Source organism: Anguilla rostrata, chromosome 1 (assembly GCF_018555375.3).
Source record: "Anguilla rostrata isolate EN2019 chromosome 1, ASM1855537v3, whole genome shotgun sequence".
NCBI lineage: Eukaryota > Metazoa > Chordata > Actinopteri > Anguilliformes > Anguillidae > Anguilla > Anguilla rostrata.
The window spans coordinates 60,840,753-60,865,756 of record NC_057933.1 but is presented as its reverse complement, the minus strand read 5'-3'; the positions used below and the strand labels follow the sequence as shown (position 1 = coordinate 60,865,756).

Below are 25,004 nucleotides of genomic sequence, written 5' to 3'. Positions count from 1 at the left end.
CGCTATCATATCATAAAACACCGGCAAACAAATACATGAAACAATTTATTAAAAAATTGTGTGAATAAATAGTATTGAGCTGCTATGCAATGAAATTAAAAAAAATGTAACTATAAGGCTTGATTAGGTCTGCAATAAAGCATGCTTTGCATGGCAAGATTAGTGACAGGCACAGAATGAATGGGGTTCCATGCGTTAAACATCAAGTGGACCAAGTTCACAATGTATGTGGATTTTCATAATGACATTTAAGGTGAGTGCTTACTGGTCCTCCATCAGCTCCAGGGGGTCCAGTGGCGCCACGAGTTCCAATGGGGCCCTGAGAGCCAGTTGCTCCAGCAGGCCCAGGGTTACCACGCTCTCCCTGGGCAGAGAGTAAGAGAGGGGGAGAAGACAGTCACTCATTGGGCCTCTGGCCTATATACTATACATTCATGACCATTCATGACATTCATGGGTGCTAGTATGGCATAAGTGGTAGACATAAGGGCTTGTGGGCTGAAGTTATCAGGTTTCTCTCTCTGGTGCGGTACTGCTGTCTTACATAAAATATTTTTGAATTACTTCAGTAAATATCCAGCTGTACAAATTGATCATAATGCAAAATAAAATGTAAGCTGTGATAAGGGTGTTTTATATGGAAATACATGCATGTGTTTCCAGTCTAAGCTACTTACACATATTAAGGACAGCGGAATTAATTTATACAATAAAATAATTTTGTGTATTACTTTCACAAGCAAGACAGCACTGCTGGTGTAAAGGCTCTGTGTGGTTCTTCAGGGCCACAACTGTTCATGGTCCACACAATTCAATTTAAAAATGTTTTTTTAATTTTTTTAAAATGAAATTTTATTTGTTCGATATTCAAAGGGTGTAAATAGCATTTTTGGATGCTATTGTTCTTGCGCTGGCTCTCCGATCCTTACGCTCCCATACCCCACAACCTGGATCATGTTCCGCCACCTCCCTCCCCCCGGGTCCTGATTACATCGGCCAACTCCCCCCAACTCCCTGGTTACCCTGCTCACTCTCATTTAGGGCCACCAAAATTTACAGTAAAGTTTACAGTATATATAGTACAACAAGAAATAAATCCCTTCATATTACAGGAATTAAAGGAATAACATTCAAATCGAAGAATCTAGTAGTATATGTTGGTATTAGTGTTAGTAGTTATAGACTATTATTAGCATTATTAGCATTTATCATTCATATATTATTTTCTGTATATAAATAATAAATGCTAAAAAAAACAACGATATACTAACACTAATACCAACAGTGTCATATGACTGCTATGATGCTAGTACTAGTGCAACACTAGTAATAATTAATCGTGCTAAGCAATATTCAGTAATTATCACATAATGGACAGTATTTATTAGTGTGCTATGATATGCCCGCAAAGACAGATAAAACCCTATTTGGATGCCTTTCTGTGCACAGAAGCAGTTGTACTGTAATGTACATAAGCTTCAATAGTATTTTATAAAAAACAATATTTTATTAAAAAAAAAAAAAATTCACACAAACAGTGAGGGCACAGAAAACATACTAATGAGTGAGAACGACAGGATTACCTTTGCCCCAGCAGGGCCATGAGGTCCCATCTCTCCAGAGATACCCTAAAGAGAAATCAGACAGATGTAAAAATCAAAGGCTCTTTTCCCTCTAGAAAAGATTTAGGAAAAAGGATCAACCATTACAAAGCATAGCAGAGGTAGAGATAATGGACGAAAGATATCCATCATTATTAGTGCAATTGAGAGCGCAGGGTAGCACCATACATTAAAGGTTTCAATAAGCCTCACTGTCTATCACTAGTTTAAGGGACTCTATCTCTATCTCTAGGCTATCTCTGTTGGTCTCTGGCTCCCCCATTCCATTGCCACTGTGAGCTGATTAGCTATAGTGATGTTGAGCCTGAGCCATGAGCTTGTTGACAGTATTCATGGGAACTTCAAGATTAGTGCATGTGCAAACAGCCAGATAAGTTGCCAACTAGATCAGGCATTTGATTTAATATTTTATTGTACTGTAAAGTCGGTCCCATTTTCATGACTATATTTTATCATCAGAATTCTGGACATTCAACATTTTAGTTTACAAAGCATACACGCATACAAGTTCATGCTCTGACTGAAATGGATAACTGCCCATCTTAAACTATTTTAGACCCAGTTGCTAGCTAGTAAACCTCTGATTTCCAATCTGATATCAAATCGCCCTGATGGATATTCGCTCATGATTCATTTGGTCGCCATCATGTATGTGGTACATTATCCCTGCTGTTGTGTTACTGATGGGAACTGGAGTGATTTAACCACTTTAATTTAGGTTCAGCTGATTCTGATCACTGAGTGTCACAGGGCATGTACATACTTATAATAACGGGCCTTAGAGGGGTTTAGCAGCAGTGGGACAAATTCAGAGGACACTCACCCTGTTGCCAGGTCTTCCAGCCTCACCAACACCGCCAGCTGGGCCAGGGAGACCCTAGAGAGAGAGTTTATTACACATTCACTCAGTCATTCCTTCAAACCAAAACACTCAGTGACTCAATCACTGACATTTACTCAGACACTCAAAGCATGACATATATCTACCATATTTTAAGGGAATGTATTTTTAAGATGACATGTTGTTCCTGAATATGATCTCTTACCTGGAAACCAGGAGCACCAGAAGGTCCTGTTTCTCCTCTTGGTCCTGCGTTACCCTGCATAGGGATAACAAGATGTATTTCAAGCAACCAGTTTGCCACAGCTTCTCCTTTTACCTTTGCTCTGTAGCATTTTGATAAATACTTAAGTGACAAATAACAAAGCATATTTAAGAACCGCCCTTACTGCCAAATAGCAGGCATGAGGAATGTGTTGATTTATCATAATATCACAATATTGCTAAATAGGTTTACACAAGGTAATGGCAATATGTTTGTCTACTTTTGGTGTAATCAATATGACTTTTATGTGAAAATATATAAACATAAATAAATAAATCTAATGGAAACAGCACTAATACTGGGATATATATGGATTTATTAAACTAAATACGTTCTAAATACATCTTGGAATACTGCATTAGAGCAACGCACCATTACCATAACATTACTCAGTTTGTTCTGTTAGGATCTTGGGCTTCTGTATTTTGCCGTTACATTTTGAGCAAATGAGCAATTTGAGGATTTACATTACAACAGGAGGCACAAAAGACAGTTTCATTGTTTATGTCAGTGAATTGCTTAATTATTATTTCTTTAATGTGCGTAGTTGTTCTGGAGTCAACACTTACAACAGCTCCAATTGCTCCAGCAGGCCCGTTATTACCATCAGGTCCAGGGGCACCCTAATCAATTAAAAACAATTGAATTTCAATCAATACACTTTTCATATTTGTGGCTGATGAAAGCCCCTTTTAATCAGCACTGAATAAATGTAAAATGCTGCGTCAATAATAGGAAATCTCTCTAGTGGCCATTTAAGAGGCCTTAAACAGGTACATGTGCAGAGTAATATTGCACTGAATAGTTGCTGTGGAATTATCCCCCATCTGAAAGCAGAACATTTCATGCTGATGAGATGCTTACTCTCAAGCCAGCTGGTCCAGTTGCACCTTTGTCACCAGGCTTTCCAGGTGCACCCTGTGAGACAAACAATGACAGTTAGAATTTACAAATTATACTATACTTATGAAATGGAATGATACTCAGTAAAATACAGTATCTATTACAAAAATATATATTTTGTTTCAAAATATATGTATATTTCAGGATGTTGACAAACATTTTACAGGGATAACTGTATACTGCTGAAATTTTCACTTTTAAATAATATACATATTATTGCAATTAATGGTATATGGTTTATGGTAACAACTTGTTTTATGTATTTTATGTCTGTCGCTGATGTTAAGGTGTGTTGTAAATAGAAAATTCAGTTCTATTCTATCACAAGCAGCACTTTTCTACAGAACACAGTTCTACTTACGGCAGGGCCCTTGGGACCAGGGAAACCAATGGTACCAGCCTGTCCTCTGGGCCCAGTTGGGCCAGCAGGTCCAGTGCGACCATCAGCTCCAGGAGCACCCTGGACAAGATAAGTGATACCACAAATCAGAAGGAGGTACATGGCAAAATAATGAACAATATGGCTTATGAAAAATAAATGCTGATTCACGTTTGACTGAAATGGTCTTAGGTAAAGGAAATGCATACTCACAGTTGGGCCTTCCTTTCCATGGGGACCACCGCTTCCAGGACTGCCTGGAAGACCCTGAGTTAACACAACACAATATCTTATCAATAACAATAAAAATAAAAATAACAATAACAAATGAAGCTAATTCATGAATTTTACATGAAACTGCTTCATAAAATCACAAAATTTCAAAACAGATTCAGTGGGTATACAGGGTTTTTTCTAGAAGCCTTTAACACACTCATCCAAATGCTGGTGAGGGGCCTGTGCTAAGCTTACACTTTTTTAAAGTTAAACTGCCTATCATTGTAATTGCTAATTGTCAGCATTTTTACCTAGATGAACATGAAGGTGCCCTCGTACAGTGTCAGAGCAATGAGAATTTGTTTCCTGGTTTAGAAAAACCCTGGGCATACATGTGTGTCACTTACACATTCAGCATGTGCATGTGGATCTGGGACAGGACACATGTACGCCCTCTGGTGGCATAGGGCAGGTACTTACTCTGGCACCTGCAGCACCAGGCTCACCAGCGCGGCCTGCATCCCCAGGGGGGCCCCGAGGGCCAGCGGCACCGGAGGCACCGCGGGCACCAGGCATGCCCTATAGGAGAAAGAGAGGAAAATCTTTCAGATCTTAGTGTCTATACCAACAATGCAATGATTTAAGGCAAACAAAGAGATGTGGCAAAAATCGGAAAAGAAGGAGCAGAAATTTCCATGAGGATAGCAGGGGATTGGTATTAATGGGAGAACGAGATTTCATTATCCCCAATATGTGTGGAGCTGTCTCTACAGCAAAAAAAAGACTGGTTCAAAGAAATGAGTTACTGATAGCCAATGGTAGCTATGCCTAATTTTGTTGTCAGGAAGCCTCATTCTCCCATCACTAATGCTTGAGCAATTAGCATTAATTTCATTGCCCTTGACTCTTTAATGTAATGATGTAGGTTCTGAAATGCTAACTGATTTAACATTATCCGTGTGTATAGAAAATGACAGGCCATTTTGTTCACACACTTACCATGGGACCAGCTCTGCCCTCGACTCCAGGAAGACCACGAGCTCCAGGAACACCCTGTTTTGAGAAATAAAAGAAAGTTATTAATCTCTGATTACCTCTGATAATAAACAGCAGACACACAGAAAATGATTTCACCTTTCTACGTGTAATACTGTCAAAGGGTCAAAAACCATCTTTTTTTCAGGGGGGAGGGTGGTGGTGCTTGACAGGGTCAAAAACCATAGCCAAATGGTTCAAAAAGGTTTTTTGCAGCAAGTGTTTCTTAGGATAACAAGTATAAAAACTCCAGAAAAAGTCAAAGAAATCAAAGAACTTACTCGCTCTCCACGGTTGCCAATGAGACCTGTTAGGCCCACTTCTCCAGTTGGACCACGTTTGCCTTCCTCACCGGCAGGGCCAATGGGACCTTGGGGACCAGCAGAACCCTGAATGGGAATCAGATTTTAGTACAGCTGATGGCAGAGAGAGAGACAAACACCTTGTTATCAGTAAAACCTTTACACCATCTGTTTTGCTCATAGACTTACTAAAACACAGTAGAACTAGTTCTGTGCTTGCTGTATGGTCCTTAACTATTAAGATAATACACTGGGGGGGGGGGGATTCAAACTTGGTATCTTGCGCAGTGAATAGCGGCAGTGCTATTCATTGCACAACAATGCCACCCTTAATTAAAAACATAAATTCATCATATTTAAAAAATATTATTCACAAATAAACATTTGCCAACCTCATAATTCTAAATGCATTTTATTTACGGTATATGCAGCTTGGCTAGATACTCCTTAATACAACCTTGTGCATAGAAAAATAGAACCACCATGATACAGGTTCAACTTCTAGAAGGAAAATTACACCCTTGAGCAATGGAGGTAATTATATGTCACTCTGGACAATCAAAAAAGTAAATATTCAATTTCAATTTTGATATTCAATAAATTTTCCCCATACTAGTTGGCCTTATGAGGATGACTGCAGAGACCTAGAATACTTACAGGCTCTCCCTTTACACCGGCATCTCCCTTGGCACCAGATAGACCAGGATCACCCTACAAGTACATTATAAAAAAGATTAATGAAAGGTTTAGATTGAGTATTTTCATCCTAAGAAGATGATGACACGGCGCTCATTGAATATAAAGTCAGTACTCCCTTGAAATCTCAGTTAATTAAATGATTAAATTTAAAATCACACTAATAACCTGTCTGTATGCAGGGCATGCTGCACGTACGCAGTCATACTGTAATGCAATTCATACAAGTCTCAAATTAAACTTGGTTGTACATTTTCTGAGTAAAAAGATATTGCTCGGTCTTTGTTATGAGCCAGCTAACATAGCTATCCTGCAGTTAACTGCAGTACAGCAGTGCTAAATAGCAAAGTCTTGTTCATTACAGTAGTTTATCAAAACTACTTTACACTTGTCCTGGTTCAAAGATCAATTGCTACAAATTCCATTTGTATAGACATGATTAATATTGGGCATTTTTTTATTTTTTACATTTCCTTTTTGCTATAAACCAGGTTTGGCTGAATAACTCATTATTGATCCTACTATATGCATCACACGGGTTCAGATTCTGAAACATGCAGTTATTCCAGTTTAGTTTACTAGTTTAGACTGTAAGAATGGAAACAGACAGAAGTGCCCTGGATGCTTAACTAGCTGTTAAGTTTCAAATCCCATGAGAGGAGAGAATGATTTAAGCTGAGTACAAGAAGTGTATCCTATATAACTTCTGTTCATAGAGTAATGCTAATTTTAATGTAACAGTAGGAAAAATGTCATTGTCGTTGATTATTCTGGATAGAAGTCTGATGGCAATATATGATATCATAAAAATATTAAAATACTGGCAAATGCAAGTATGGAAGATCTTAATAATGTGTCAAAGAAAAACGAAGTAAACTATGTGATGCTCTGAAGTCTGCGCGTACTTACACTCAGACCTCTTTGTCCAGCGGGTCCAGATAATCCCTGTGCTCCAGGTCCACCTCTTGGTCCTGGTAAACCAGGGGCACCAGCAATACCAGGGGTACCCTAGAAATAATAACAAATAGGCCCTCTTCTCAAAGCTCCACACATAGAGGTATTTCGCCTTTTTCCTGCTGACATCCTGCATGCTTAGAGATGCTTTTAAAGATTCACAATTACAATATAATATCATAGTAGCATTCAAATGTTTCTTTAATCTGATCCGATCAACTATTACTAGAAATTGAACTTCATAGTTAAAAAACTATGAAGAGTTTTCATTTTCATATTTATTGTGGCCAATATTGAGAAGTATATAATTTTGTAGTATAGCACAAAATTTTCTAAGTAAAAAAAAAACAGATTATAATTCTTTGATGATAACACTACAACGGCTTAGTTTATTGAAAGAAAAATGGTAGATATGGTTAGTTTGGCCCAGTGTAGTGTAATTTGGAAAGAATCATACTATAGATCCTTTGTATTTTCTTTCTTTTAAAAATTTTAGTCTGAAATGGACACCTACCTGCTGATTTAATATGAAATTTGCACATAAAGTCCTATAAAATAACTGATAAAAACGAAATACAATGTAAGTAGATCAGTGCAATATGAGTGGATACTTACAGCAGCACCTTTGGCACCAGCCAGACCATTGTTACCAGGGTTGCCCTAAAATGGTAAGGGAAGAGTGGTAAGTCACTGTGACCACTTACTGTGACCAAAGAAGGTTCAGCAGTGATGCTAGTGCAGGTAAGTACGTACGGCAGGGCCAGCTGGACCAACAGCGCCGTTGGTCCCAGGTTCGCCTCTTGCACCCTGAGCACCCTGTACGCCGGAGGCACCAACAGCACCAACCTCTCCCTGAAAAGAAAAAAGATATAACGATTGGAATCACAAATACAAAACACATCTACTCCTTTATACATAGTCTAAATTTCAGGCTCTTTCCTGTCCTTGTAATGTTAACCGTTCTGTAAAATCTATGTTCTACATGGTCGTTAAATGTATGTAGATTTCTAATGCTGCACACAAATTGCTCTTTGAGGACAGTAATGATCTATTGAATACTGATTCAGACAGTTCAAATTTTATTTTTAAGAGGCTTTATTTCTGACTTGCAACACAGGATTGATTTATATAGTAGGAAATACTTCAGACGAGCAGCAGTGAATTCATTGGGAGGATCCTTGTTTAGTTTCCTGTACCTAGCATCAGTATGATTTGCCATTACCATGGATGATTGAATCGCCAAGTCAATTGTAATGAAATGCAAAACTAACTGGCACAAATGGCAAGACTTCTCCCTAATGCAGTTCTGAAGGACATTTAAGAGCCAGATTCTCGCTTGAAGACTGCTTTTTTAAGTGCACTCCCTGCTCAATGAGACTTGTGAGATGTGCACATTGTCACCTGGGATACACAATTGCTTCACTCCAAAATACGTGGTCCATGTATTAGCTAATCTACTTATAAATTGAAACTGAAGCTCCAATTATGTCTGACAATTAAACAGAAGAGAGTTTCAGCTACCGTGTTAAATGTTATTATTGGAGCCTGAATATATGAATGAGGGGTTTCAACAGGTAGAGACTTGAAGAGGGAAATGTTGTACTAGTGTGCTGATATCCCATTTGAGGGAAACTAGTCACATTTTCAATAGATCTCGGTTGTCTAACGGATGAACCATTTTGAGTCCAGTTGATTTGTCGCTGCTTTGAAGCTCTTCTCTTAAGTGGTGTACTGTCACAGGAAGTCTTATAATTTCTTTCCCTGAGCACATGAGTCTCAGGCTTCATAAGGAAGTTATGTTTCTAGTTTCATAGTTACCAGTTCTCATTTTAAAAATATATGTTCATAGGAACAGAGGCAATTCATAATCAAGTTGAACAATGTTCTTAAGCTGCAAAATGCAATGTTCCACCAAAGAGGTTTTAATTTTTTTTACAACATCATGACCATATCATTATCTCACAAGCTAATCACAGTTCACTGTCAGCAAAGAACATTTTGACTGTAAAGATGATATAGTTATGACTGTAATGGCAAATTATAGGATCCAATTAACAATGTCAAGTATATGTGGGAGCAAGCTAGTAGTATTATCATGTAGTGTATCAGGATTTTTTAAATCATGCTTGTATTGTATCATGTATCATTATAGTTACAAAAACTAAATGTCATGTTGATTGTGATGGCATGATGAAATGCATACCTTAGGACCAGGGGCTCCTGGGAAACCTGGAGGACCAGCTGCTCCCAGTGGACCCTGAAGGGCAACACCAAAAAAACAAACAACAAAACAATACATTTAGATTTGAAAGATCCTTTGTATTCTTTCAACCCAAAATTAAGTCACAAGACACAAATTAAATTAAGGCTTATTTAAAAAGGTTAAATAGAGTCCTGGAATTTATAATATGCCTTAGGTTATTAAAATATGTCCATTTTATTTTTTGTTATTGCGGAAAGCACTGTGACTATGTGCATTTTTTGCACATAGTCACATAGACACTGAACCCAGACACTAGGCCAAGATCAGGTTATCCACCCCATATATCCTCGCTTTTGCCACTACAAACAGCAGCGTTGTACAGCCCTTACGGACCATTTTCCCAAAGACCAGTACTCACGGCAGGGCCGGCGGGGCCAGTGTTTCCATCGTTCCCTCTCGCTCCAGCGGGGCCGGCTCCTCCAGCGCGCCCTCTCTCACCGGGGAGGCCGCGTGCGCCCTGAGGGAGAAAAAGAGCCCAACAGTGTGTTTTACCGCCACGCGAACACGGGCCAGGGTGCTCCGCCCTCTTCAGCGCTCACACTGATCACACACACTGAACCGCGTTAGTCAGCGGTGACACTTACAGCCAGACCGGGGGATCCATTGGCACCACGTGCGCCAGTCTCACCCTACGGAGAAGAAGAAATAGACAATTGTTTCTACAAGATGATGAAATAATAATGACAAGTAGTTTCTGTGCTTGTTTTTTTAGTGGGTCCTGTGTAGATTAACATTTTGACTAATTTTGCTTCTGATTTGTCTGTAGCTTACTGTATGTACAGCATCCCCACCTACCTTCTCTGCTCCTCAGCCCTGAAGTGCTGCTTCCCTGCTCAATTACTTTCGCTGGCTCCATTGTATTGCTTTAATTTACATATAACTCATTCTAACTACTGAGCAAATCACTCTGCTGGGTCTTTTCTTTTTTTCACTTAATGACATAATATTTTTCACCGTGGCATTTATTGTCAGCTGTTCGAACTGATTAAAATCGGTTAAATCGGTTAAAATCCAGTGTACCGTCATAATTTATTTGATTCAAGAAAAATCACTATTTTATTTTCCATCTTGTTTTGTTTGATGTCCAATGTTTTGTTTAATATCGCATGTTTAAGTATGACTAATGCTGTAAAAACAGAAAACATTTACCCTCCTAAACATTTGGTTTTTTTTAACTTGTATTCCATAAGATGAATGCAAATCAAACATTTTACTGAGTCCTTGTGGTTTCTGGCTTCTAAGTGGAAAAAATACAGCTTAACTTGGTATATAGTGGCAAACATATTGCATGCAATGTGTAGTGTAGTGTACACTGTGTGGCAGCGTGCCATAATGGTTAAAGAACTGGGCTTGTAAAGGTGGTGCCTTTGATTGTCAACTGGGGCACTGCCATTGCAAGGTACTTAACCTGAATTGCTTTGATAAAGAAATACTATTGGTATAAATGTATAGTTTGTTAAAATGGAATCTGTGTCTCCTTACCTTGGCACCAGCTGATCCAGGCTCCCCTTTGCGTCCATCCAGACCAGTGTAGCCCTGAGATGATAGAAGTCTGTAAGTTATTTTTAATCTTCCTTGTAGTCTTATAGACCAGTGTTCTGGTAATGAAAAAATCCATAAAAGTATGTGAATTCTAATTTTTAAATCATCACTTCTCCCTTGTAGACAATCAATAAGCAAAATCTCAATGTCATTACAGATAAAAAATATTATCAAAGATTTTGAAAGTTTTATATGGCATGCCACATTAAAGTACCCTGTTTTGTGTTGACATCAGAATAAGTTTAGTTGTTATCTGTTATGTTATGACTATGAATGCTTTACAAAATACAATGTAACCTTAATGTTATTAATTTATGTAACACTATTATGATGCTTATATTAATGTGTCGTGGTGAGTCTACAATTACTGTATTATCCAAATATGCAGCACAGCTGAAAAAACTGTTTATACTGTATGAGTAAAATGATTTGCTTTAGTTTAACATTTAGATTAAACTGAGCCATCCTGTTTCCATAAGTTTGATTATTGTAGCTACTTTGTTCATCCACAAGATGAAGCTGCAGTGGTAGAGCATTTCAGGAACCAAATGAATTTCAGCTTAGTCAGGTGAAATAGCCAGAGTAACCAACAGCAGTGCTATACCCTTCCTGTGAAGAACTTTAGCCTTTAGCCTAACAGAGAGTTAGAGACTCACTCTGTGTCCCTTCATGCCCGGAAGGCCAGGGGTTCCAGGGAAACCACGAGCACCCTGAGGTAAACAGACAGAAGGAGCTGAATAAACCTCATATTAAATGCATAAAACAGTACCTCATTTGAAAACATTTGCCATTTCTAGACACAAATTTACTCTATGGCTAAAACAAGCATCGTATAGGGAGATAAAACCACCATGCCTTGTGTTACTGAAATTGGAATGCCAGCTCATGCTTAGATATGCAAGTGCATGTACACACTAAATAATATATAAACACAGTACACACTCAGAAGAATGATAAACATCATTTTATAGTACTCATCTGAGGAACACTTGAATTTCATTTTTCTCACTCATTTGTATAAATATCTCATTACTGAAAAAGTTACCTTTCCAAACTCTTATAAGATGTGTGAAAGCGTTCCTGAAATTAAGGCTAATGAAAATTGCCATTAAATCATTTTAGGTGCATAAAATGAAGGCGTATGGAACAGTGATCAAGCTGTAAACTTAATAATTTATTGAAGCGCTAGTTAGCACAATTAAATTGTGCTCCTGGATGCAAAACATATTCACTATTGTAAGAAAATATAAGATGGATTATTGAAATAATGGAATGCGTAATAGCCAGGGAGCATGCTCATGTAAGGTACAGTACTTGCATTTCTCATATAAACTCCATTCCTTCCTGCATGTCCAGCTCACAGCAGGACTCCAGCAGCTCCCACTTACCTGCACTCCAGGTGCACCTCTGTCTCCTGCCTTGCCTGGTCTGCCATTGTTACCCTGAAAGGATAATATCATTATTTACATATACATTATAGCTCTGTATTCATTTGCCTATCTTTGTTTAAACAATGCAACATTTACTCATGTGATGCTCATCGTTGTGGGTAGGTAACTTGTCAGTGTACATTTATTTGACATATTTGACAAAAATAATATCAAATGGTAAGTTTCTTATTCATGTAATCTCCATGACCTAATTTGAATTTCCCTTTTTCTTGCTTGTGTAGTTCAGTCCTAAAGATAACAAGCACAATCAAAATAATGTCAATATTGTAAACTATTATATCAGATTAATTGCCATTAAAGGGCCTTTAGCTTACAAGAATCCTACAAGTGAGTTGTCCACCACTGTATTGACTTCCCAGCAAAACTGTGAAGCCTGGATTCACACAACACTTTTCCCTTAATGTTAACTTATTAAAGCGTTAGTTTTTTCATAGCAAACAATTTCTAGATTCACTATGGCTATTGCTAAACTTGCCAAATTCTATTTGTGAACTGCACATTAATTGCATTTAATTATGAGTCAAAGTTAAAATTCAGGCCATAGTTTTCCATGAGTGTTTAAAAGAAAGCAAATATTATATCAATGGAAAGCATTGTTTCAAATGACTAAATCTCACAACTATTGGAACACAACTAAGGGCTAATTGTAAGGCACAAACACTTCATTCAGGTTTCACTAATTAATGAGTCACTAATTTTACACAAATTTCCTAATTACTATTTTTAAAGGCAGTGAATTTTTTGGTTTCATAATCTAAACTACAGCTGTTGAAAGTTATATGCCACATCATAATTGTAAGCCCATTCTATTAACTTCTTCTGTCAATGGAGGGTGCACACTAGTGGGCATCCTCCAAATTGAATGCAACTAAATGGTTATACTTTGCCATTCTCCAGCTGCTCTACTGTATGTTGTGACTCTCCTGGATGCAGCTGGCTGATCACAGTCACACAATCACCCATCGGAGTCACTGACTTTTAATTGGGATGAGGGTACCTTATGTAAACTATGTTATGGCCGGCCATGTGATGCCGTACATAAAAGTCAGGATTTGATCTGAACCATAGATACATCACTGTTAACAGAACACATGCCTTCACTAGAGTCCCCTAAACTGCACAGTTTCAGGCAGAATAAGTTTGGCATCCCTGCTGGTGCAGGAAAACTGTCCTGCACCAGCAATTTCCCTGGATGATAGAAGCAAAAGCAGTACCCTTGTGGCTGTGACAAGCCATTATCTTTTACCAATCCAGTCTTTTATGATGTCACTCTGTGGCGTCCTCTCCTTTTTGTGTGTCCAAAGTGCACACTTTTTGTGCACAGTAAATGGTTATTTCTTTGAGAAAATAACAATGACTTACATCTTCGCCAGTTTTTCCTGGGGGTCCAGGGGGTCCACGAGCACCAAGCTGGCCCTTTTTCGGGGATACAAAAGTACAAACGATCAATAGTCAAGGAGATGACTCTGCTGGATGAAGGGGAGATGGAGATGACAAGGAGATGACATCTGTGAAAGCTTGAGGTACCGCGATGGTGCACTTACAGTTTGTCCAGGTTCACCAGGCTCACCAGCATGTCCTGGGAATCCTTGAGGGCCCTGTTCACAAAGACAAAGTGAGGAAACTGGCGTGGAGAGAGCTGCACCATGGAACATTAAGGCTGTTTGATGGCCGTCTGGTCATTTTTGAATCGAATGAAATTGATACTCACACAGTAAACAATTTCAGGATGCAAATTTGAAAATCACGTTTTTTTAAATTATGGTAGCAAACTGATCTTTATACTTACATGGCTTCCAGGAGGTCCAGGTGGGCCTCTGGGTCCCATCATGCCCTGATAATGAAAATGAATGAATGAATATGCACATGAAATTGATTCATAAATGAATTAATGATAATACTTAAGACCTCCCACACAAATTCCTTTTTGTGAGAAAAAAAACAAATGTAATGCTCAATCAACTCATATTGAAGAAAGTAAAATAGTATTCATAAAATGTAAATGTAAAATATCAAATATTATTCAAAAATGATTGATCCACACCAAAATGACAACTCAGCAGTTGTTTCCTTTGTCAAGTTACATTATTAAATAGTTTTTTAAAATCAATGTGGCTATTCCTACTTCAGACAAAGACAAAGCAGATTTCCAGAATATTCTTACCATGGGGCCAGGGCCTGGGTCTGGGCCTTTTGCACCATACTGAGCAGCGAAGTTCTACAGGAAATAAGAATGTGTAAATAAATAGTCCAGTACACACATGTACATATATAGTATAAAGACAGGATCTGTAGTTGAGGTTTAGGAGACAGGACTCAAAATCAAAATTCTGGGTGGAGTGCTCTTGGCCTACTCATCAAAATGCTTGAGATAAACCTCAAACCTCAACTATATAAACAGACTACAACAATTCACTTGCAGTTACATCACAGCTTGCAATATAAACTGTATGCTTTGCAGGTACACCTGAGCAAATAAAGCTGTGCAATGTACCATAAATCCTGAATATGAATATATTACAATTCACTGGTTTTACCCTGCTAACCTTCCAGAAACCTCAGGTCAAGTTTGCTCCTTCCATTATAATTTTTAAATGAACCACCATTTTAAAAGGAACAATGAAATGTTCCTGGAAAAAATTAGACAAGTTTGTAATGCGGTGGACTAAACAGGTGGGAAGCTCATATGGCTTCTTGAATATCAGTGAAACAGCCACATTAACTCAGTACACACTGAGTTAATGAAGGACGGAATGCATACTTTGAATGATATCAGTAGCAGTGGATGCTAAATAGTGAAGAAATCGGGTATGCTGTTAACAAATTGGTCAACCGTTTCATGTAAAAAAAAAAAAAAAGGACGCCCTCCCTCTTTATACGGTTGGTTAATCAACAAACCATCTATAACATTTTAGTTCTTTGGTGATCAATGCTCCCATGCCACGAGGGAACAGAGCAGTTGCAGTACTGACAGTCCAGTATGCACAATTACATGTCCAGTCTTAATGAACCTTTAATGGGGTTGATACAAGTCCCATGTACCATATCAGAGCTTCTGAAACACTGGACATTTCACTATGCACTCTCCACGGTAATTAAACCTCTGGTCAGGTCATCATCAGACTGTGACAGTGGTAGGGATGGTCTGAGAGAGGAGGTTTCAACTTACTCCACCAAGTCCAGGGGGTCCAGGAGGCCCAGCGGGGCCAGGAAGTCCAGGCATGCCATCTTTGCCGTTTGGTCCCTGAGGACCCTAAAAACAGAGAGGACAGGGGTAGATGCCAGTCAAGAAAGTTGTGAGAAGCTTTTTAGAATGAGTGAGGTACGGCTTGTTATATGTATACATGATTGTGAACACGTTCATTTTGATGAATTGTGATAGTTTGTCTATTGTTAAATAATTCATTATTGTTTTGTAGAAATAATGTATATCTAGAAAGTAAACACAAAAAACATGTATTGTTATTTATTATTTAATTATAAATATAAATATAATTTTTTTATTAATTGCAAAATATTTTAATTGCACTTACTTCTACTACAGGAAGACAATACAAATGATAATGACAATGACTTAGTAACCAGCATGAATTATAAACAGAAAATAAACTATTAGAAATGGAAATAAAACCTTGTCCTCAAGTTCAAATTTGTATTTAAATATAGGCTTCCATAAGATATTTGTATTCAGCATGATTGGGTAAACTGTTAAACCTTGCCCTATTTAATTTACCAATCAGATCAGGACATTTTATTTTAATTTAAAAAAAACTTATGTTAGGGACACTTCTTGATGAACAGTGATATAAGTTTTTTTTATTTACCCTGTCACCTCTGGGTCCTTTGTCTCCTGTTAGGCCCTGCAAAGCACAATTACACAAAATTGGATAAAAACAAAACAACAACACACAGGCAGTGTCATTATGCAGTGTTCATACTGCTAACATTCATATTACAGATTCCATGCAGTCAGTCATTACCAGTGAATTTTTTGTACTTGTGTTCTTTTATGTTTTTCATAACTGCATCAAATTTTACCTTCTCATTTCTAAAAAAACAGTGGTAAAAATGTGTAACTATTGAGTATAAGTAATGTGTTCAATAATTTAGCCACAGTACAGTAATATCATTATCTGAATTAATTGGTATGGCAGGTGCAACACTTATGTAACCAGTCTGTGCACAAATATTATTTAAAAACTGATTATGCTGTATTATGTTGTTATATTGTTTTACAACTAGAAAAATATTTTATATGAATGTAAGCCTACATTTTAGATTATTTAAGTACTTGACAATGCATATAATTTAAGAATTCTTAATATTTAACACTATAAACAGAAGTATAATCCCTTAGTGGTGATGGTGATGATGACAATGATAATAAACAGTAAAAGTTTCAGTGTTAAATTAACTAGTACAGCATACATTCGGTCCCTACTGACCATATGTACTCTGTTAGAGTTGAATTAACACTGGATATTTTCCTGCGTAACGATGATCTTCATCAACCAATCATCATCAGCATCATCAAGCAAGCAGCTTTATTATGGTCATAATCATTAAGTGTTTTAGGAATGACACATCAATCTGCCAGGTCGCATGCACAGTTTACGAAATAAACGCTGTAATAAAGCTTCTTAAATAACTTATAGTAAAGCTGATTACCAGTGGGCAAATATTAATGACTGAATACTATTCAAAAATCTATTCAATAGTGTGAGGAAACTTTGAATGCTTAATTTGAAATTAAACATTTCTGCTCACCTTTGGCCCCTGGTATTGTAAAAAGAAAAAATCAATCATGTATCACTTTGTATTTTGTTCATAAATGTAAATATGCAAGTCATCGTTATCATACAGATTTATGTTCTTGCTTGCAGGCACATGAGCACAGATATAAGATGATGTAATAAAGAGCACACATGCATAGTCATGCACAGAAATAACTGCAATAATATACTATATATTATTGTCATTATATTATACTATAATACTACATAGTAATTTACAGAAACTTAATCAAGCAAAAGGCTGGACAGAAATTGGCAATATAAATGACGCAAGCTTGAAATCAACTAAGTTATCTAGAAAGTGGTCTCAGACTTTTCTTTTTAACTGTCCAAGAAAATAATGATATTCATGCGACAAATCTGTAACAATCTCAATTATAAGACAAAGAAATTTAAAAAACTGACCTCAGAATTTCCATAATGCTTACTAAAATTCCCATGAGTGAAACAATCTTCTTGGCCAGTACCCTGTCTAGTTTTACATTTTCCAAGATCTGTCTCTTTCTAAGAATTTTCTTAGTTCATGCAGCCCTTCCCCTTGGCGGTAGCAGATTAGGGTGGGGTGTTGCTTGACTGACATTAAATCTAGCCAACAGAATTCATATCATTATTATTATTTTTTTTAATAAATAATTTGGCACCCCATATGAGGCAGTGTAGGTCCAATTCCCACCCTAATTTGGAATGTCCAATTGTCACTCAACCACATTCATGGGGAAGTTCATAAAGTCCTGCCCCTTGGAGGTAGTGGATAAGGGTGGAGTGTCATTTCATTGACAATACATCTAGCTGACATAATTCATGTCCTTATTTTTTTTCTAAATAATTTGGCACCTAACATGGGGCAGTCCAATTCCCACTCTAATTTGGAATGTCCTATTTTCACCCCTACCACATTCACAGGGAAACCCCATTGCATGGGAAATGCGGTTATCGGACCTCAGTGCAGTCCCATGGCTTTCCTCTGAAACATATGGCTCAGCCACCTGTTCCTCCCTATGCACCACCACCCAACCAGCACAGAGGAATCAAAGGAAGACCACTCATGAGTAGCTGACATGCAGGCTATGAGTGATCAGTTGCCCACTGGGGTAGTGCATATCATTATAATACCAGGAAATGGAAGGTGAATGACATCATAGATGCATTTTAAAGCATAAATCTTAAATACTGCTGCCATTATTGAGATTGTTACAGTCAGAAAGAGGAAAAATTTGACTATATACTGATGTCAAAAGATTGAAGTAAAGGATATATAATTTAATAGAAGTGTACAAACCGTTTCAACTGTGAAAATACATATAGAGGAGAAAAAGAGAAAAGAGAAAAGGGAATGCTTGGTCACAATTCATAAAAGTAATATCGTGAAACAAAACATCTGAAATTAATTTAGTGTACAGTGGCTGACACTGAGATATTGATGCCTACTGCTTATAGTCTATTGGACAGACATGTAGACAATAATAACAGCACCTTACAAGCAAAATGACATGACCGTTCATAATTACAATGACATTCAACCTCTGTCATTGGTCCAGTAGTTGTCCGAAAGCAATTTAAAGCTTCTTGAGTTTTTATGGCAATGGTGCCACTTTTTATCATTGTAATTACATTGCTATAACATTGTTACAAAGTAGCTACATCTTGTGAAAACACCTCAGAAGAAACAATAACACCTGTACATTACAAACCACAATATGTAAGCATTGCATAACTGTAATGTAGTCAGAGGTGGAAAATCCAGGTTCAGAAAGTAAAAGTCCTCCCTAGTATTTTGTTCCAATCATTTAGATTTATTAATTAGCACAATTCTTCAGCCAGGAGGTGGAACTAATTAGTGAAATCAGCTGGCTGAGGTCATTGGCGGAAGAAACACATGACAGGACTTTTATATTCTGACTCCTGGAATTTCCACCTCTGAATTGAATTGCTTGAATTAAAACATTACCGTGTATTGCTAAAATACAAAGCAATTACATTCGTAAACTGTCCAATTAATGCAAAGTGTAATAATAACAATTAATAATATAGTTAATATTTCAGTTTAATATAAACAATTAAAGTTTTCCCCAAACACTACTAATCTCATGACAACACTACATTTTCCACATCAATTTGGACAGGTGAAAACCTGTACCTCCACAGTGCAGTAGGTCGGTCTGCAAATTCTTATCTAGGTCGCTGCAGCCGCTGCTACTGAGTACTGTGCAGATTGCAGGTGCCTGATGGACAGAAGGAGTGCCCCTACTGAGCGTCGGAGGATACGCCCTCTCTCACTGGGCAATGCTATGGCCAATATGTCCACAGTGAGCACTACTGCAGTCCAGACTGGACCTGCCCCTCACTGCAATACACTACACTCACACGCAGGTGAATTAACCAGGTGCACCTTGCAGTGGCAGTAAAAGTTAGGTAATGAAATACCAAGTGAATCGACTCCTCTGGTCAGTTTGGAGCCTGCATGTGCCTGCTGCATGTTAGGTGTACAGCACTGACACACTGACCATACAGCTCAGCTGGGGGACAGCAGAGTGAATAAAGTCAGTGGTGGCATTATGCACTTCAGATGAAGGTGAATGCCTGTGCTCACCCAGATAGAGAGGGGATGCTGCAGCAATGAAATAGGACTATGACAAATCGGCATGCAAATCAATTAATTATATATACTGTAATATGCTGAAAATTCCTATTTTATACTATTATTGATATAACTGACTGCATTGAATCTGCTGCTTGACAAACCATAATACAACCTAAACAAACAATAAAAACAAATCTAAACTCAACAGTAAACTTTTTTGACACATTCAGGATGCTCTACACCAGCGTATCCCAACAGTGTCTGTGGCGATCGACCGTCCTGAAGGATTTCAACTAGAGATCTCACTGAGCTGCTAATTTGCAGAATCAGGTGTGCCAAATCAGTGTTGAAATGAAAACATACAGGATGGTAGATCTCCAGGAACAGGGTTAGGAACCACTCCCCCACACCATTTTGCTTCTCCAGTGAACATTCTAAGATTGTTCATTCCTATTTGGCTTTCCATTTTAATTACAGAGGACAATGGTCTAACTACTGTGTGGGTTGTAAGAGTAAATTATGCCTTCTCAGTGGCGGCATATCCTGGCAGTTTAAAGTATTTTTAAAGTATTCATAGCTGGTAGTTATGAACACCACGACCCACCACATTTTGAGTTTGTACGTTAGTTTGTGTGTATTTTTGCATTTTGCATGCATGTGTGTGGTTGGTGTGCAAGTATATGTATGCTCATCTGAAATCTTAATTCATATATATTATATAATATATACTGTCCATATTGGCGCAAGCGTCTGTGATATGGCCATGGGTGAGTTGGCATGCGTGTCAAACTATCTGTGTGAATGTTCATATCTGCATTTGCAACTACACAATTTACCTGTGTGTGTGTGTATGTATATATATATATATATATATATATATATATATATATATATATATATATATATATATATGCCAGATATGAACAAAATTAAGCTAACAGTATTTTTATACGTATTAAAGATGTTAATAAACTTAAACCGTTTTATCATTGGTCTAACTCCAACGCTAAATCAATCGTCTACCTAACCGCAGCAAATGCCACAATTACTCGGAAAGCCTCGTGAAAGTTGAATCGGAAACATTGATATCCTGTCTTTAAAGAACCACTAGATGGCGCCCGCAGACTTTAAACAGCCCACCTGCTAAAATATGGTTATCAAATAAATAGTCATTTAGAAACGGCAAGCACTGCCTATCGGTATTGTAGGTAATCGTTCCTACAATTAGAACACTTATGTAGTTATATGGTAAATGTGACTGTTAAAAATCAGTGAATACATTTTAAGTAGTTGAAATTGTGCTACCAGGCTGTCTAAATGCCTAATATGGTGAAATCTTGAAAAAGAGGAATGGCATCTGCCTAGTTTAACATCTGCGAAAATGACCTGCAGGTAGCAGTTTCCCACCTCCCTAAAATAGACCTTCCTAAGGCACTTCAGACCATCTATTTAACTCATTAAACGTTCTCTTATATTTCCTCTATATTATTTGATGAATCTTGACCATCAAATAAAACCTGTTTATTTAGCCATATGGGAACGTTTTTTCTCTCTCCAAAAATACATTCTACCTTTAATTCTCCCTAATTTCACAGAAATCAATTCGTCAAGGCGTAATTGTATCCTTAGATCAACTGAAGATTCCATCAGATGAGGTTAATCCGTTTGTTTTACACGGCCAGCGGGAAATCACTCTGAAGCAGGTGACGCCGTCCATGAGATTTTTCAAGTGTGTCCAAAAATTCAACTCCTAACGAATTCTCGTTTAGAACAAGAAAAACCTTAAATCCTTCGCTTTAAAAATACATATATAATTAAAACTTACATTGACATGTTGCAAGGTATGAAGTTACTGCGAGCAGCAACACAATCCGAGTATCCACAAAGCTGAGCATGTCTACAGGTCAGACATGCAGACTCCTTGTGATGCGGTGCCTTGATTTAGTTACTAAAAGTACGCATGCAGTCTTGGTGAGCAGAGTAACTCCAAACTTAACAGAAACTGGCTGCCGGGATGCTAAAATCATCCGCTCTATTTATACGGCAGGAGGTTCCTTTGACTGCGTGTCAAAAAAACAGATCATCAACCAATGGGAGTGGATCCGTTCTAAACCCCGCTCTTATGATGTGGTCCCTACTGTACCGCCAGCCTCCTCCAGAAATATTGGCTCTGCTAACTCGGTGATGACGAGTGCAGCCGTCTAATTGGACCCATTCTTGTGAGGACGTGGACAATGTGGAGCTTAAAAAAGGAGAAACTGACTTTTTTTCTCTCTTTAGACCTTTTCGGGTTCGCCCTAAGAGTTGGCACATTGGGGTTCGACCGTTGAGAACACAGGAGCTGTCCAGGTGCCACGACATACCGTTTTCCATACAAGCGTTTCGCGGACCAACAGGTGTCATTCGACTGTGAGTCGTGGGTGCCGCCTGATGTTCCGAAATAAGGCAATTCCGTATCGACATTTAGAAATAAGACATTTTAGAATTGATAAAGTTTGTGGAAGGATGATTTTATCATCAGATACGAGTATTTATGTTTTTTTTTTCGAGTTAGTGTATGCCAAAAAAAGAGTTCGTGACGGCTGTGTGATTCGACTTCTAATGTTAATCTCCGGTATCGTTTTTAACCTACATCTGTATCAAAAGCTTTGCAGGCAGCCAGTGAGGGAAGACGCTACATCGTGTTATATGTAATGTGTAGCCATTTGTCAAAGATCTATGGGACGTATTTTTTCACGACATTGGACCAAATGTTAATTTTCTGAAACAATTTTGAAATTATAACGCGTGATTCATGTCTGTTTTCGTAATAAAATACATATTTCTGTGAAGAGCATCCAACAGAAATCTCCATTTTAATATTTCACATAGCTCAGCGATATAGGCCTACAACAAGGCGAATATTGGTGTATATAATTACAGTATTGCAATGATGGAGTGCTATGACTTGATCAAATGGTCTGTCAGTTAGCCTGTAGGGGTCTCATAATTCAATAGTACTCGTTAAATTCAGTTTAGGACTATTTAATATAGGCTAATAATAATAATATATAGAACTTGATTTGGATAGCCTAGCACATTTTTAAAACAAAGTTTACAAAGTGCTTTACAGAAAATAGCAAAAAATAGCAAAACCAGAATTGGTTTAATAAAAATAACATTAAAAAACAAAAAGTAAAAAGAAAAAAATAAATACATAGAAAATGTAGAAAGAAGGAGATAATAAAGATAAAATTGAATGTGAAAAAGGTGCCCTACCAAGGGCTTTTGTCTGGGGACTCAAAACCCCAACAATCTAAGGCGTCTTTAACCCTAAAACGTTTAGGGAAATGGGGGATAAGGATTCTCTCAGGGGACTCAAACCCCAAAACTATGAAACACAAAACCAGGGACTCTCTTTAATACAGTCACCCTAATTAAAAGCAACAGTAAATAGATACAGATACACTGCTGACAGTGTTGATGGCTGTAAGGTTTTCTGGGAGAGAATTCCAGAGTTTGGGGCCATAGGAACTAAAAGCAAATTCCCCACTTTTTATCCGGGTTCTAGGAATGGCCAGCATATTGCTGTCAGATGATCTAAGTGACCTAGCCGGGATATACTTTACAATCATATCACTGAGGTAAAGTAGGGCAAGACCATGAAGACATTTAAAAATTCATAAAAGATTCTTAAAATCAATTCTAAAAGATACGGGTAACCAATGAAGAGATTTGAGAGCAGGTGTGATATGATCCCTCATTTTAGTGCGTGTTATGATTCTAGCAGCAGAATTCTGAACTCGTTGCAGGTTCATAATGGACTTCTTGGGTAGGCCACAGTGCATTACAGTAATCGAGTCTGCTAGACACAAAAGCATGTATGACTTTTTCACTGTTGGCAGTGGAGATAATGTCAGAAATATTTCTGAGGTGATAATATACAGTTTTTCAGACATTGCTGATGTGGTTATTGAAACTTAGATCACTATCGAAGATAACTCCTAGATTTCTGAAGTGGTTTTTGGCCTTCAGATTCATGGAGTCTAGCTAGGGTAACAAATCTTTTCTTTGTGTTTCATTTCCAATAACAATGACCTCTTTCTTGTCTTTGTTTAACTGCAGAAAGTTCTGAGACATCCACAAGTTTATGTCATTCATACAGTCAAGTAGGGAGCTGATAGACTTGTGGGCATCAGGTGCTAACGACAGGTATAGCTGAGTGTCATCTGCATACTTATGGAAGCTAATGTTATGTTTACTGATAATACTACCTAGCTGAAGCATATATAGATTAAATAATAAAGGACCTAGAATCGAGCCTTGGGGGACTCCATATGATATGGCATGGCGCTCGGAAACATGAGTGCCTAAGGCAACATAGTATTCACGACCAGATAAGTATGATCTTATCCACTTTAAGACAGTACCAGAGAGGCCAACCCAGTTCTGCAGCCGATCGAGTAGTATGTCATGGTCAACCGTATCAGAGGCAGCACTAAGATCTAAGAGAACCAATATAGAGTGATTACCTGAATCTCTATTAACTCACAGATCATTTAGCACCTTAAGGAGCGCTGTCTCAGTGCCTCATTAAGATTATTTGTATGGAGATAGTCTATTAACTGGATGGACACTACTTTCTCAATTATTTTGCCAAGAAAATCAAGGTTAGAGATCGGTCCATAGTTACCAAGCACAGAGGAGTCAAGATTGCTTTTCTTCAGCAGAGGCCTGACAATAGCTGTTTTGAGGATATGTGGATAAATTCCATGATGTAGTGACTGATTGACAATATTCATTACATCTGTTGATATTAAACTCAAAACTAGTTTGAAAAGGCCAGTTGGTATTGGATCAAGAGGACAACTTGAAGATCTCAGGAGCGATATTACTTTGTTTAGTGTGTTAAAATCAACAGCTGAAAAATCAGACATGCTGCTGTTTGCACCTCTATGCGGTGGAACAGTAATCAGTCTCTGAGGCACAGTGTTCTCTATGTTATCTCTGATAGCCATAATTTTATTACTAAAGAATGCCGCAAACTCATTGCATTTATCAGACAATAGGAGTTCAGATGAGATGTGAGGGGAGGAGTTAATCAGTCTATCAGTGGTTGAAAAAAAGAATTTTGGGTTGTCTTTGTGATTGTCAATAATCCTTGAGAAATAAGATCTCCTTG

At 37.8% G+C, this 25,004-nt stretch overlaps 1 protein-coding gene across 1 annotated transcript in view; it reads right to left on the bottom strand.

Annotated features, from left to right (window-relative positions):
* LOC135260851 (collagen alpha-2(I) chain-like) overlaps positions 1-21,873 on the bottom strand; it is a 33,386-nt gene extending 11,513 nt beyond the window's left edge. The window contains exons 1-29 of the mRNA XM_064346495.1: positions 21,669-21,873; positions 19,772-19,773; positions 16,294-16,329; positions 15,639-15,722; positions 14,634-14,687; positions 14,259-14,303; positions 14,014-14,067; positions 13,832-13,885; positions 12,407-12,460; positions 11,675-11,728; positions 10,959-11,012; positions 10,061-10,105; positions 9,835-9,933; positions 9,417-9,470; positions 7,967-8,065; positions 7,829-7,873; positions 7,169-7,267; positions 6,221-6,274; positions 5,543-5,650; positions 5,226-5,279; positions 4,707-4,805; positions 4,224-4,277; positions 3,993-4,091; positions 3,593-3,646; positions 3,298-3,351; positions 2,669-2,722; positions 2,446-2,499; positions 1,584-1,628; positions 266-364 (exon numbers count right to left, since the gene is read on the bottom strand). Coding sequence (XP_064202565.1) covers positions 266-364; positions 1,584-1,628; positions 2,446-2,499; positions 2,669-2,722; positions 3,298-3,351; positions 3,593-3,646; positions 3,993-4,091; positions 4,224-4,277; positions 4,707-4,805; positions 5,226-5,279; positions 5,543-5,650; positions 6,221-6,274; positions 7,169-7,267; positions 7,829-7,873; positions 7,967-8,065; positions 9,417-9,470; positions 9,835-9,933; positions 10,061-10,105; positions 10,959-11,012; positions 11,675-11,728; positions 12,407-12,460; positions 13,832-13,885; positions 14,014-14,067; positions 14,259-14,303; positions 14,634-14,687; positions 15,639-15,722; positions 16,294-16,329; positions 19,772-19,773; positions 21,669-21,738 — 1,830 coding nt within the window. The 5' untranslated portion in view covers positions 21,739-21,873. The remainder of the gene's footprint in view (positions 1-265; positions 365-1,583; positions 1,629-2,445; positions 2,500-2,668; positions 2,723-3,297; positions 3,352-3,592; positions 3,647-3,992; positions 4,092-4,223; positions 4,278-4,706; positions 4,806-5,225; positions 5,280-5,542; positions 5,651-6,220; positions 6,275-7,168; positions 7,268-7,828; positions 7,874-7,966; positions 8,066-9,416; positions 9,471-9,834; positions 9,934-10,060; positions 10,106-10,958; positions 11,013-11,674; positions 11,729-12,406; positions 12,461-13,831; positions 13,886-14,013; positions 14,068-14,258; positions 14,304-14,633; positions 14,688-15,638; positions 15,723-16,293; positions 16,330-19,771; positions 19,774-21,668) is intronic.
* Positions 21,874-25,004: the final 3,131 nt, after the last annotated feature.